Raw genomic sequence first — 15256 nt, forward strand, 5'->3', positions numbered from 1 at the left:
AACCATCAGGGAGCTTTGAAGCCAATATTTGCTTTTTACTTGGACTGACACCAGATTAAGGTAATTCTGCTTAAATTCAGTGTTCAAACAAGTAGAATGCTCCTCTGCTGAAGATGGGTTGTATTGCTGTAACTTAGGAAAAACCTGCCCCAGGCATCTGAGTACATCAATAATTTATGTGGCTGAACATGGAATGTAGGCAAGACAACCAAAGAATCAAAAGTAAAGGTCTGCCAGTGGATCAGTTTATAGCTGCTAGTCCACTGTCATTAATTACATGATAGACACCTGCAGAACTATCTGGCTTCCCAACAGATGCAGTTTAGACTGTATCAGTGCCCATTGATCCCAACCAGGACTGGGGGATTATTGTTGCAGTCAGCTCTATTTTTGGGCTCAACCCAAATCCTACCAAATTCACTTAGAACTTCTCTTTTGACTTCAATGCCAGTTAGAGCAAGCATTTAACTGGGCAAAGAATTACCCCAAAAGAAAACGAAGAATCAATGAGACCAAAATTCCTGATCGCTGTCCATAACTGGACTTAAGTAAAAAGATGGTCTATTTCTTTTGCTTTCATATCACTTGAAACATTTAAAGTGCAGTTCAGGAACATTTCTGGAAGCAGAAGTCTGCAGTTTGAAGGTAACTTTTCCACTTAAAAGATGATTCCTTATTAAAAACAGGACTGTACCATCTTCAGTAACAAAAAAAATTGCTATAAAAATAGAGATTTGAAAATAGACTGAATTCACATGTACCAGGTACCATTTCTAGTGTAAAATTGGTTTTTAGTTTATGAAAAATATTTTTCCTTAAAAAAAGCATAGGCTTACAGTTATTATCCCTAAGAAGGTCCACAGAATCCCTTTAGTACCTATTCAACATTATACTCTAGGCTTTTTGACAGGTGGGTCCTGCAGGCTGAATTTAGGAATTTCACACGAAGAAGCAAAAGGAATTCTTTTGGCTGACACCTTCTTCCCAATTGTTTCAATCTGAAAGAGAAAGCACATTTAGGAAGTGTGACAAACTAACACAATCATGTCAGCCTATGAGGAATCTACAAACTAAATCCAGAACCGTGAACACATTTCGTGAACACTAGAATAATACAAGCCACAAAGCACAGTGTGCCCAGGGACACACCAGTGCCCTGGTGAGGCCGCATCTGGAGTACTACGTCCAGTTCTGGGCTCCCCAGTTCAAGAAGGACAGGGAACTGCTGGAGAGGGTCCAGCAAAGGGCTCCAAAGATGATTAGGGGATTAGAACATCTCTCATATGAGAAAAGGCTGAGGGACTTGGGTCTCTTAGTCCAGAGAAAAGAAGATTGAGGGAGGATCTTATTAACGCTTACAAATACTTAAAGGGACGGTGCCAGGGGGATGGGAGCAGTGTTTTTTAAGCGGTGCCCAGTGATAGCACGAGGGGTAACGGGCACAAGGCTTGAACATAGGAAGTTCCCTCTAAATATTAGGATGAACTTCTTTACTTTGAGGGGGGCTGAGCACTGGCACAGGCTGCACAGAGAGGTTGTGGAGTCTCCCTCTCTGGAGACATTCAAAACCCGCCTGGACACTGTCCTGTGCAACCTGCTGTAGGTGACCCTGCTCTGGCAGGGGGGTTGGACTAGATGATCTCCAGAGGTCCCTTCCAACCCTGACCATTCTGTGATTCTGTAATTTCTGAGATTAGAACTGCAAAGAGTTTTTAAAAACGTCTTTTCACAGGTGCCTACTTTGCATACGTAAAGCTGCATCTTGCTAATATAAACATTTATGTGCCTCAGCTTCCATAGGACTGTCAGTGCAAACATTGTAAGATGTTTCTGGGTATTCAGAAACAGTGGGTTTGGCCTCCTTTGTCTAAAGATTTATACTGAGTAAGTTAGGATAGAAGAAGCTTTTCCCCCTCCTTAATGCAGTGGGATGTTTTTGAAACAGACTCTGAAAGGCTAAAAGCAGCCAAGTCTATACAAAAGAAAGGATGTAACAAAGCTGACACACATATAAGCCAGATACTGCAAAATTCAAACAGCAAGACAGGCTCCTCTAATTTTTAGGTCAGACTAATGTAAATCACTAAGGACAGAACTTGTAGAAGGCAAAACACCAGCTACTAAAATAGTTCAGATGCCCAGTAAGTGAGGATAGCTGTAGCTTTCCTCTTAAGCACTACAGGTAAGATGCAAAGCACCAGAAGACAAAATGCTGAAGTTCAAACTGTCTTAAGTAATAAATTTAAGAGAAAATTTAATGGATATGTTCTAGACACACATCTGTTTAAACAGCTCTTTTCAGAGTGTGCTTACGTAAGCAAGCAGTTACATTAGTTATATGTACCATATTTGCCCATAACAGTTTCAATTGATTGGTTAAAGCAATTTCTACAAGCCTGCTCACAAACAGTGCGATAACCATGTGTAGTTTAAGCAGGGGAAAAATAGCAAGAGAAAGTCTATGGCCATTATGCAAGTAATCACAGTACTCAGGAGTACACAGAATGAAACACACCAAAATGTGCATCCGATTTGGCTTGTGGACTTTGTTCTGATTCTGCCTGGCTGAGATGCTTCATCAGATTATTCAGGTGATTTTAGTCAAATTCTATCTATGCTAGAAGTGCTTCAAGGCACGCTTACGCTGCTGAATGTTGATGGCATAGGCTGACATGGCTTGGATTTTAACAGAACATCGGTCTACGAAAACAGGAAGGTACTGTAGGAGGAGAGTACTAGTGAAGAGACTTAAGTACAGATGGTTTTAAATTTAAATCCTCACCTGGAAGGTTTTTTTTCCCCCTTGCTACTCAGTCATTGCAGAGCAAAAGCAAGAGGGAACAGAGCGCAGAAGGAAAAGAACATAGGAAGCTGGATCACGCAGCTGATTACCTGGAAGCCAATGACTTGTAGCTCATTGTGAAGATCATCTAGAACTCTTCTACCATCAAAGATAAATGCAGGCTTCAGCATCTTCTTATGAATACGTTCATAATCCAACTCCTGTAAAGGGCAATTAAAGCAGACAGAAAAGATAAATAGCATAACACTCCCTCTTTTTATTTTAGTTTAATTTGAAAATAACATTTTTACCTTAAACATGTCCCATTCAGTGCAAATTACAAGGGCATGAGCTCCATCACAGGCTTCATATGGATCTGCACTTATAGTGACCAACCGAGACACTGTAACAGAAAGAAAATAAAGTTTTATTCTGCACACATCTTTAGCATCAATCTAGTGCACTCGTGGTAAACTAGTCTCCTTCCTTGCCCTGTGCAAATAAGGAGAGTTTCAGGTCACTTATCTAGAGATGTTTTCCGTCAAGACATTTGTCACTTTGATTTCACTTATTTAAATGAAAGCAGCTTGTACCTGGCATGTGAATGGAGTCAGGGCACTTAAATGTTTGAAGTTAAGCATTCAAATTTGATTTAAACAGTTAAGAGCATCTCTAGAATTCAAAGTTACTATGGAGTGTTCAAATGCCAACTCTCACAAAGGTCATTGCCTGTACAATAGCAGCACATCACAGTCCCTATTTAAAACTCAGTTCACACTAGCGAGGATACACGTCTCACTTCATCCTTTGACTGGCTCAGCAGCTGCCTAAAGGCAACCCTCCCATTTCCCTCTAATTCAAGGCCATGTCAAATAACATACACCCCTCGCTCTTCTTCATCACAGCTCATTCCTCCATTGTCTTCACCTCTAGAAGTCTGATCTACCCTTCTCCCCCACCCATCTCTCATCTCCATTCTCCCCTTCCCCAATAAGGAAAGAAAACAAAGATCCCAGATACCACCTGCTTCTCCCAAATAAATTTCTAGTCGTTGACGATTACTTCAAAGTCTTCCTGAATTTAAGGAAACAGATGAATTTGGAAGTGATATGGGGGAAGGGAGAATGCTCTACAGTGAATTCCAGAATTATTTCTTTATTTCTACTTCACATATGAAAAAAAGAACTAAGGCAAGATAGGACTCGGGACACAAAGGAGCTGACAGAACAACACTAGTCGTTCCCACCTCTAGATATCCTTCTTTCTTGTCCTTTTAATTATACAGAGAGAAAATTGTTTGCATGTATTCAAATGCATATTTATTAAAAGAAAGATACAATAGTACAGAATTACCATTTATCTACAAAAACTATGGGGAAAGGGGGAAGAGTTACAGTAATCCTCTGACTTCTAGACAATTGTCTAGTAAATGCAGCCAACAGCACATCATTGCCATGGTGAAAATGAGAAAATGAATTCATAGTATTTAAGACCTTGTGTATTTTGAGAATAGGGTGGGGTTCTTCTTTGGGGGGGGTGTGGGGGGAAATAGGCTTTACATGAGCATTCTTACCTTGGTTATCTTCTGAAACACCAGGATGTGAGAGATCCAAGATTATTTGTTCCTTAGGTACTTTAGGATCATAGATATGGAGCTTTGCTCCTTCGTCCATTAAATACTTGCTAATGTAGATACTGGATGACTCTCTAGGGAAGAGAATCAATCAGTTAGAGAAGCAGATGGCATGTTCTAAGTAATAAGAGCCTCCAAGTGTCATGATATACCATGCCAGAGCTTTTATACCCGCTTTACATTAAACATCTTAGTGGTAACCCATGCCAGCAGCAAACTTGAAATCTTGAGGGATGCCAAGGAAAGTAATATGAAAAACAAGTTTACTTCTCTCTTGCTGAATCATGCAAGACAGATACTAAGCCCCAGGACTCCTATAGACCATAATTAACAAGGCATCAATCTTATAAGCATTCCCCATAAACTGCAGTTGGAGAGAGCTGTATAAAGTTTGAGCTTTACAGGAACACAGAATTAATCACCTTTGGGAAACAAAGATGAAACTTTGGCTTCACATAGCAATTTAGAATCAGTCACAAAAGCGTTTGTGTTCTTCTCTGTGGAAAATGGAAGAATTCTCAAAACCTACCTTTGCTTATGCAACTTAATAAGGAGTGAATCAATGCCCCAAGCCCGTCAGTGTTTCAGATGCCCTTAATAACATGCTTTAACTTTTGGTCAGCCCTGAAGGGATCAGGCAGTTCCAGCTGGAAATATTGTATTCTAGTAGAGTTAGCTGCTCTAGCAGCTGTTGTTGTAGAGGTCAAGATCAATTGTCTGCCCCATTTAAGAAAGACTAATCCTTGTTACAAATCAATTCAGTCACAAGAGGTTAAGTGTCCCATACCTGATCTGTTTTTATTAACAAAATTGAATTGGGAGGTTTAGCTGCATAGCTGGTGAAAAGTATAGGGAATCCACATTAGTGAACTGAATTTACTTTCTTACCTTGTGTCCCCAGTATCCTTTTTGAATGCAAACCCTAAAATAGCAATCTTCTTATCAGTGACAGTATTGAACAAGCTGTCAATAATGCGGGAAGCAAACCTTCTTCTCTGATAATCATTCATGTCTATTACCTGAAATTACATAAAACACGATGGCACAGAAGGGAACCATTTTAAACAGTCAGGCCAAGCTACCCACACATAAGTTTAACAGAGGCTTAAAAAAAAAAAAGGAAAGCTAAGTATTTTTACACAGTACCATAAGTAATCCAAAGATAAATTCAGTTAATTTATCAGATTCCGAGACAAATCCTATTACAATCAATAACTGTAGATGCATATACACACATACTTGATATCACATAGACATCTTATTGCCAGACCTATACTTCCTTACATGCCACATGTAACAAGAGTGAAAATATGTTTAGCCATTTGATGCAAACTAACAGACCTCAGTGCACAAATCTAGTGTGATTAAACCAGATTTTTAAGTGCTCCACTTCTGTTATTACATGAAGGCAGGTTCACTCACTCCGATTGTTCCTGTACTTTCCTCCCAGCCTGGTTCCTACTTTGATCTCCAGCCCTTAACACACACCGGGCACTGGATCACCAGTAGAACAGGAAAGGTAGATTCTCCCACCTCAGTGTTCAATGTGGACTGGAAAAGAACTATACTTCCCTCTGTTTTGAGACTTTCAACCCAAATCAAGAATTAACAGCAGCAGCCTATGAAACATAAGGTATAAACTATACAGTAGAAGGATATTGGTGAACCAAGTTTATTTGAGGAAAAGAAATAAAAGCAGTGAGATATATGCAATTCAACGGGGTGGTGATGAGGAACAAAGGTAACAGTTGACAGGGCAAGAGGGACACATTTCTTTCTGTAGGTATGTTTAATTCTGAAATCTTCATTACCTGAAAAGAGCTCTGTCCTGTCTAAACACCAGAGCAAATAAAAGTTAGGATTCTGGGGCTGCTCTGATCAGCATAACCTCCAGAATTTACATCCTGTCCTCAGACTGCTCCGAGGTCTCCCATGTGCATGCACTGGGACAAGCCACTGACAGTGCAGTGCTCAGGCCACAAAGAAGGGATTCACAGTTGCTTACAGAGGTGCACATGTATGTGGCATTACATGACTTGACCAGTGTGGGCTGGGGCAGGCAGACCTCTGCAAGATGACAGTGAGGAAGCAGGAGGTGCAGGTAAGGAGTTGCACTACACAAATATAGAACTCTTTACCTTATCCTAGCTCTGCAGTGCCTGTTCTTACTATCCAATTTGTCCGCAGCTTAATAAGTGATATAGAAACACTGCAAAGAGTTGCTCTTAAAACAGAGTAAGAGAGCATAAAAGCATTAAAAGTGGTTTAAACTAGCTTGTTTACATGAACAATGCAAGCTTTTAGGCTTTTGTTAAGTAAAAAAAAAAAAAAAAAAAAACAAACACACACATCCACATAGAGCAAAGCTTAAGTGTTCCTATGTTTTTGGGTTGCCAAGATACCAAGTAGGTTGCATTTGGAGAAGGACCCTTGCAATCTCAAAGGATAGAGTCAAACCAATTTGTCTCTTTCAAGACAAACTTTTGCCTATTCATCAGATTATCACTGAGGTACATGATTAGTTCCTGCAGCTCCTCCTGCTTCAGGGATTGCCTATAGTCTGCTTACATCTTACATTGATTAAAAGCAGTAGTTCTTGAAGTAAATATCAGAACCTAGGGCTCCTTCCCTTTCCTGCTGTGCCAATACAGCCAAGCCCTACACTGAACCAATCCTCTCCTGGATGCTTGCACAAGGTTCATGCAGCTTAGTCTCATCTTCACTGATGCAACTGCAAGCCTCTCACCACGGACTAGACTATCCTAGTGAAGTGCACTTTTAAAGGAAGATGTCAACCTGAACCTCTTCAGAGGTAGGCAGCATAAACCCCATGCCTTCCTTGTCCCAAAAGCAATTGATGTAAGAGTTATAGTTGCAAGCAAGTAACTAGGCTGCTGACTAGCCCCTGGCTGGAGGCTAAACTATCTGAACAGGATGTAGAAAGCCACTGGACATCACAGATAATGTAAGCAGCTGACTAGAGTCACAGATAGCACTGTGAGCAATGACTGAGTTTTACAAGCAGTTATGGAGGAGATCTTAATAAGATACAGCCAAGCTTCAGATAATTGGAAGGAAATATTAGGGACCTTTTGGGGAATAGAACCTTGCAAAGCCAACAGAGCCTAGATAATTCCATCAACAATATCACGTGGCCACAACAGCCTAGGTAATGGTACAAGAAATACTGAACTTCGGTATGGATGTGACAACTGACCAATGATGAAAAAGTAATTATGGGTAGGTGGTTTATTTGGCAGTAGACCGGGATGAAGAGTTAGGGGGTAAAAAGACTAGCCAAAAGGAAGGTTGGAGAAAAGGAAAGCTGCTAATAATAAGGTGGGCAAACCATGCACTTGGTATTCTCAGGGCATCTGCTAGGCAGCCTTGTACTTGGTCACCATAGCCTAAATCAGGACAATAAACCAAAACCGTTCTTTTGATCATACCACATAGGTCAAAGCTGCTTTCTCAGTCAGGACTAGGAAGAGGTGCTTTCACTGGTTAACAGGGAAACACTTAAACACTTGCTAATACAGACCAAGCATCCTGGTACAGCTGCATTGGTGCTAGGCCTGATAGCATCCACATCTTCCAGACCATTCCTAACATTAAAATAAACATGGTTGCTGCTGTTCCCTGGTTAAAGAATAGCAAGTTCTGCTGAGTTCTTTCAGAAAAGGAACTCTGAGGAAGAGATCATAAGCTCTGAATTCAAAGTGGACAGAGATAACTAAGTGCAAAAGGAAGACAGAAGTCCAGACATGCTTGTACTTCACATTTTCTACTGTTACTTCTAGACAACTTCCCAATCCATTTGATCCAGACAACTTAATTTAACCCAAAGAAGCCTAAGCACCCACAAGTATCAAATGCCAGTGTTAGGCTGAGCGCCCTAAAGTGTAAAGATGATCAGCATTAAGGTATCTGCTCCCTAAAGCTGAAACACAAATTATATGTGGACAATGCTCAAAAGCTTAATGCCCGAAAGCTGAATGTTGAAGAAACAACAAAAAAAAATTTTTTTTAAATTTAAAATTTAATTAAAAATTAGTGAAGAGCTTGTACCTGTTGCCAGTAGCGGGCTACTTCAGGTAAGTTCAGTGCCTCACAGAGGTACACTAAATTCAAGACATCCTTCTGAAAACAGCTACCACCAAACCCTGAAAGAGAAAATGGTTATTTTACAGGTGACTAAGGTACTATTCTAACCCAATCTTTAGAATCAAGTAGTTTTTGGCAGTCATTGCCATAGTCAGCATTATATCTTTTCCCAGTATTTCACTGCAAGCAAATGAAAACCTTAATCTCTCAAAATCTAATTCCTAGACCTACTTACTCTGTAAGTTACAGAAGCCCTAGAATCTGCTTCAGGTCCCACTGAAGTCAATGGAAGTTTTAACCCCATCTCAGGAAAACATACAAGATAGTAAAAAAAAAAATTAGAGGCTATTAGAAGCCAGTGGCCAAGTTCCTGGGTTTGCTCCCCCCCACCTAGAGATTTAAATGAATAGTTCTCAAAATAAGTATGTTAAGATTAGGTTCTCTCCTCCTCCTCCCTGAAATGGATATCTAAATCATTGCCAAAAACCAAAGATCACCACAGCTGACTAAGGGAGAACTGAGATAATTCATAGAAGGATCCTTGGCTGCTAGAACTTTGCTCAGGATCCCAGAAGCAACGCACTGCAGAAGGAATTATAGTAACCTAATAGGAATTTTTGTAATGTATTTGCTATCTGCTTTTTACTCTTGCATAGACTCTAGGAGAGGTTATATTTAATAAATTATTTTAAAAGTTACACTTTCTATTCCTAGCATGAAGACTAGCCATACAGACAGGCTTTGGTTTTGTTCTGTAATTTTGAAAGTTTGTTGTACTGATCACCACTTTATCACATCTTACTCTCTAGTAAATCTAAACAACTGAATTCATCCTACTAGTTAGAAGCTCTCATCACACATTCTGACTTAGCAGCATCCCTTTCCTCAGGACACTGGCAGCAACTCCTGAACAAAATTGCAGCAGTTACAATTGGGAAGACATATTAAAGAGCTCTATCATGAGTAATGCTTCAGAAACATAAAGTTGCAATTTTTCTTTCCAGTGTCCAGGAAGGATAAACCATGCACTCTGAAGTCTCAGGTTTCAGATTGCCAGGGTCTAGAGCAACGTCAGTCCTAGACATTTTACCAGAAAAATGGATTTATGCTAGTACTCTACAGTAATATTTTTTTTACACACTCATGCTGTAAAATATTTTAGAGTATCAGATCACTTCAAAATACTACTAGACCCATTGCAGTATTAAACAGAAGTCCAGAAGAAAAAAGAAAAGGATTTTTCATTTACCAACACTGGCTTTGAGAAACTTATTTCCAATTCTTTGGTCTGTTCCAATAGCTCTTGCTACTTCTTCAACATCTGCTCCTGTAGCTTCACACAGAGCACTGATCGAGTTAATGCTGCTAATTCTTTGGGCAAGGAAAGCATTAGCTGCCTGTAAATAAAACACATAAAGAGAGCTTGATTCTTCCAGAAACCAAGATGCCCCCAGACAGAAGGGAGTTACTACTGGAAGCATTACTTTAGTATCTATGTAACTCTGTTGAGATACAAAATGGTAACATTTTTAATACATAAATGCCAGTTAATGGGATCTAAGCAAAATAATGTAGTGCTTAACTGGCAGAGTTTGAAATGTTTTATCACGGTAACCAGTAACTGGGGGTTTAAATAATAAATAACGCAGCAATAAGAGTGAGAAAAGGATTTCATGGAAAGCTGATACCATCTATTAGCTCAACTGAGATAACTGGAAAAGATGAATATCCTTTAACATTTACACTGGGTCCTCCCAGCCTCATCTGTCTTTCCTAACTGCGTCACTCAGTGTCAGTGAACTTACACTTCTGAGCTTTGTTTCACTTATGCCCTTTGCTCATTGCAGGCAACAGCATTGAGTAACACTAACCAGTTTAGAAAGTTCTGATGACCAGGTATTGGTTGTGAGGATTTTTTCTTTGGGCACCCAGTGCTCATAAACAGCACAAAGAGCACGGACGGCTTTCTGTCCCTCTGGAGAATCATCTCCCCCAATAAGCACTCTGTCTGGGTTCTTCAGGTCCTTGATGGCTGTTCCTTCTGCGAGGAACTCCGGGTTAGACAGCACCTACAGGCACAGAAATAAAGAACGACAGATACAAGCCAAAAGCAAGAACCAGCCTTTAAATACACCACTCAAAGACTATACTTACCTGCAAATCCAAGTTAGGCTTAGTATTAGCATCAAATATTCGACGAATGCTCTCCGCAGCACGTACTGGAACTGTGCTTTTCTCAGTGACAATTTTATAGCCATTTGAGTTTTGTACAATTCGCCTAGCACAAGCTTCAATGTATTTCAGATCAGCTGCTCGGCCTTTTCCCATGCCATAGGTCTTTGTCGGAGTGTTAACCTAGTTACAAATACACAGAGGGGGAAGAAATGTTACAGATCTCAACACAACAGCTACTGACAAGGTGAAATTGTTAAGAATGACAGACATTTTCTTTCCCAGAGTCCAGTTTGCTTCTACCCCAGAATTATTCTAGTTCCCATATCAAATGAACAGCTATTAGCTTTCTCAATTACCCTTTTTGTCTTCTAAAGAAAGCTCATTGGCCTCTATTCAAAGAGAATTTAAACGAGAGCAATTCATAGCAGCTCTGCAGGCTTCGGTGAAACTTAGTCCTTGTTCTGGAAACACCAGTAATTTCTTCATGATTACAGCCAGCCACCGTTTGCTTCCCACCCCACATTAGGAGTGCAAAAATTCACATTATAAGAATCTTGCAGCTAGTAAGGCAGTTTTGTTTAAACCCACTTTGCAGTGAAACCTAAGTGTAGAGTTGCTGAAAATTGCTATACTGAAGTACACAGAAAAGGCAACATGAGGGAAAACACGTCATTTAGATTAAGACAGAGGGTCCTTTTCATTACAAACTGAAAGAAGAAATGGCAACAACATGTAAAACACAACAGCATGTTTTAAGCCAAGGACAGGTGGCAATATACGGCTTGTATTAATGGCAGTCATCCAGCCAAGTAGCATTCATTTTAAACTTAATGAATGGAGAAAAATACTATCAGAAAGAGAGCTCTGTACTGAGGTGCCCTAACAAAGAGGAGCTCTCAAGGAAAGAGGGTGTAAGTAACAAAAATAACTCAACTGTGGCCTACCAAGATGAATAGCAATCAGTTCTTTTGGATTCTGCATTAGGAATAACCTTCTAGATTACAAAAGGTCACTCTGTTTATGTTTGACTGGATCCTCTTCCTAGTGGTGTCAACAGCTTAGAAACATTAAAGCTACAAAATCTTAAAGCCAGCCCCTCTTCCATTAATACAGTTTTTTTTAAAAGCTTGTAGAAATAAGTCATCTTTGTAACCACATAAACAGTATACAATTTCGCCTCCCTAAAAACCATATTAATATTATTGAAGTCCTATGGATTTCAGTAGTACACTGCAATGACAGATCTGCACTATATTCTGCTCTAAGACCGCACACACCTAACCAAGTTAAACATCAACATTATAATTTTGCCTTAGAGCTTGTTTGTCAAACATTCTATCGGCTATAAGAAAAAGATTAAAATAAAATAAAATCTTACTTAACACTTTTCCCACGGTACACAGAAAGACAAGAAAACTGTGACACAGTGACATGACATTGCTAACTGAATCTATATGACAAAACAAAGGCCTCTTCCTAACATAAGAGCAACATAATGATTGGAAGAAAGAAAAGAGAGAAAGGAGACAAACACACAACCACCTTTTCCCCCCTAAACTTACAGAAATAAATACAAGATCAGCTTCTCTAATGGCATCATCAATACTGGTGGAAAAGAAGAGGTTTCTTCCTCGACAGGACTCTACCACTTCTTTTAACCCCGGCTGAAAAAAGCAGAAAAAGCGGTTAAGGTTAAATACAGTTAGAACAGTAAACTGCATGCCCAAACAAACAGCATATCATTTCAGATGCAGAAAGACTTTTCTTTTTCCTCAGTGTGGTATGTTTTCAGCCTGCCAGATGTGAAGTAAGGCTTCTGTAGATTTACATAGTAAAAAAAAAAAAAGCCCTTTCTGCTTCAAAACATCCAAAATGCTGTCTTGAAACTTTCAGCCACACTGAATTGCTATTTGCACAACCAGATTTTAGGCTCCAGTTATTCCCATGCTCAATTCTATTACCATGAGCAACAATTAAAGAAATACCTATAGAGTGATGTTAAGTAGATTCAAGAGGTAAAGTCTTAAAATATTCCTTAGGCTGCAAACAAAAAAAGCAGAGTCAGGATGACCTCTTGCCGCAGCTATGCATTCCATGATCTCTCCCACATCGGATCTAAAACTGATTCAGCACCAAAAAAACCCCAACCATAAAGAAGTCTTCCACCAAATTAGCAAGCCCAGATGCAGTGAAAGAAAGGCAGTGGAGACAGAGACACATACTATGCCAGAACACTTTCCCTTCCTTTAACACCTCTACTCAGACAAGAGGAGAAGGAGGCCACATGTACATAAGTAATCCTCCGTATTAGAATGGTCTACAAAATGACTTAATTAAGGTATAGTTGTCATAGATAAAAAAAGCGCCTTTACTTTTTATTTGAAAAATAATGTAATACACTGTAACCTGGTAATCTGGTCTCCAACTTGAGAGACGCCTATCATGACATGACATATTTGAGTAAGTGCCAGAAAGGCAAAGGTTCACCAAAGGGAGAGAGAGAGGAAAACAAAGCAGAAGCTTTCTTATGCAAGACATTTTTGCTATCTCACTTTATACCAAATACCTACTTAAAAGGAACACAAAGGTCAGCACAGGCAGAATAATATGTATTACAACCTATCAAACGTTCCAACTATAGTCTTACTAGGATGCAAACAGAAAGGCGGCCCACTAGACAATTTCTGACACTGGAAAGAAAAAAAAAAACAAAACAAAAAATACAAAAACCTCACTGTGCCATGACTCAATTTTACAACTGTCTGAACTAATTCTTGGCAGTTTTTGTACATTCTTTGTAAGCAAAGGACACCATTCCAGGAAACAGATGTTATGAGTTTGGGTGGTTGGGTTTTTTTTTTTATAAAAAAAAACCCCCACACATGCCAAGGCTAGCTCTACTTTAACTCATTCAGTCTAAGTGTTTACAAAAAACAAAGTACTTGCTTTCATGACCTTTATTTATGTCTCACCTGCTAATCTGAGCATTATACACATTTTCCCTTGAATATGTATCACAAAGGAGGTCTATTCATCTTCACTTAAAGAGTCACATTATAGGTTTGGTTTTAAGAAGGGGAGAAAAAGCTACATTAGTCTTACAGCACAAGCAGGATTCAGAAGACTTCTTAAAGCAAAAGAGTAAGTCAGTACTACGCAACATGCCTTGTCTTCGGGAGCCAAGTAAAGATAAGTTTTTATTTCCACTAAAGAAAAGAGCTCAAACCTATAAATCTTGTGAGATATAGTTTTTATATTATTTTTAAAATATTTATATCTTTTTTCTTAACATTCTTCTGTGAGATATAAAGAATGAAGGAAAGAAAAAAGACACTTATTCTCTAAGGGGTAAAAAGTAACAAGTGCTAAGAGAAGCAAAATAGAAAAATACTTCATATATCTTCAAATTAAAGTAATTCTGTAATGAATGAGTCACAGTGTGACACATTTAAAAAAAAAAAATTATCCAGCCTAGTCTTCCCAAGCCAGATTGGAGGTTTATTGTACAAGTGAATCAGGAACACGACTGTCCCCATCTTACAACATGGTTAAGATGGGCAGTGCAGATTGGATTTTGGCAGTATTCAGAATGAGAATAAAACTTACTACTCAGTATTACACATGCATATTATGCTACAACACAGCAGATAATATCTACAACTGAGTAAGAGGACTATGCTGTGATTAAATTGGTTCCTGAAAGAAAGTAATCATAATTTAGCACAATTCACTATGTATACAATCACATTTTTCCTTACTAGGCATTTCATGTATAATCCTTAAATACCCGCCTGCACCAGACTTAATATTAAGTTATTTCAAAAATCTGGTTTAATGAGCAGTAGTGACAAGCAGCTGTTCCAGAATACTCTTTTTGAAGGACATCACCATGCTACACTTATCAAGCTCCAGAGGCAGGCCATGTGGAAATGCCATGTGGTGGGATGGAAGCAAATGCAACACTGGCTGGAAGAAGAGACAACAGTGAGACGTGCTTACCTCGTAGATTGGGAGCGTATCTGAATTCCAGGCATTTATTCTGGCCTCATTGACATCCACAACGGTAACTTTGATATTGGGGCACATCTGTGCAATAACACTACAGGTTGGCCCACCAACATAACCAGCACCAATGCAGCAAATCTTCTTAATTTCAAACATGATTGCTCTAGTGAGAGGAGGAGGGAAAAGGAGAGTCAGGAGTCATAAATGAAAACACTGGGCAACAATTTAAGGAAATCATAGAGAACTAATGATTTGAGATTCTATTATGCTGCCACAGAGAAAAACATTTGCATGCAGCTCATCTCTTGATATGAGCTGCAACCGCTCTCTCCCGCCCTCCAGGAGGGCCGGCACACACAGACCATTGAGGAAGCGTTTTCTGTGGTGGCTTTGAAGGCTGCCAGCGTAAATACCACCCCCTTAGCCCGAGGAACTGCTGATGCCACGATAGCCCTCGGGAAGGGCAGAGACCGCTACCGCAGGCGGCAGCGCCGGGAGAGGGGACCGCCGCAGCCCCACGGCGGGCAGAGCCCCGCCAGGCCGCGACCCCCGGGCCG

At 39.7% G+C, this 15256-nt stretch overlaps 1 protein-coding gene across 2 annotated transcripts; it reads right to left on the reverse strand.

Annotated features, from left to right (window-relative positions):
- Positions 1–689: 689 nt before the first annotated feature.
- On the reverse strand, positions 690–14855 carry UGDH (UDP-glucose 6-dehydrogenase). 2 transcript variants are annotated; one of them, XM_009884941.1, is made up of 11 exons: positions 14694–14855; positions 12257–12358; positions 10674–10874; positions 10391–10588; positions 9769–9916; positions 8484–8578; positions 5304–5434; positions 4356–4489; positions 3094–3185; positions 2893–3003; positions 690–998 (listed from the first exon to the last, which is right to left on the reverse strand). In XM_009884941.1, the coding sequence occupies exons 1-11, from the start codon at positions 14853–14855 to the stop codon at positions 888–890; spliced, it is 1485 nt and encodes a 494-aa protein (XP_009883243.1). In that variant the 3' UTR covers positions 690–887. The 2 variants fall into 2 exon arrangements, with proteins under 2 accessions (XP_009883243.1, XP_009883244.1); XM_009884942.1 differs by lacking the exon at positions 10674–10874.
- Positions 14856–15256: the final 401 nt, after the last annotated feature.

Source organism: Charadrius vociferus, unplaced genomic scaffold (assembly GCF_000708025.1).
Source record: "Charadrius vociferus isolate BGI_N301 unplaced genomic scaffold, ASM70802v2 scaffold134, whole genome shotgun sequence".
NCBI lineage: Eukaryota > Metazoa > Chordata > Aves > Charadriiformes > Charadriidae > Charadrius > Charadrius vociferus.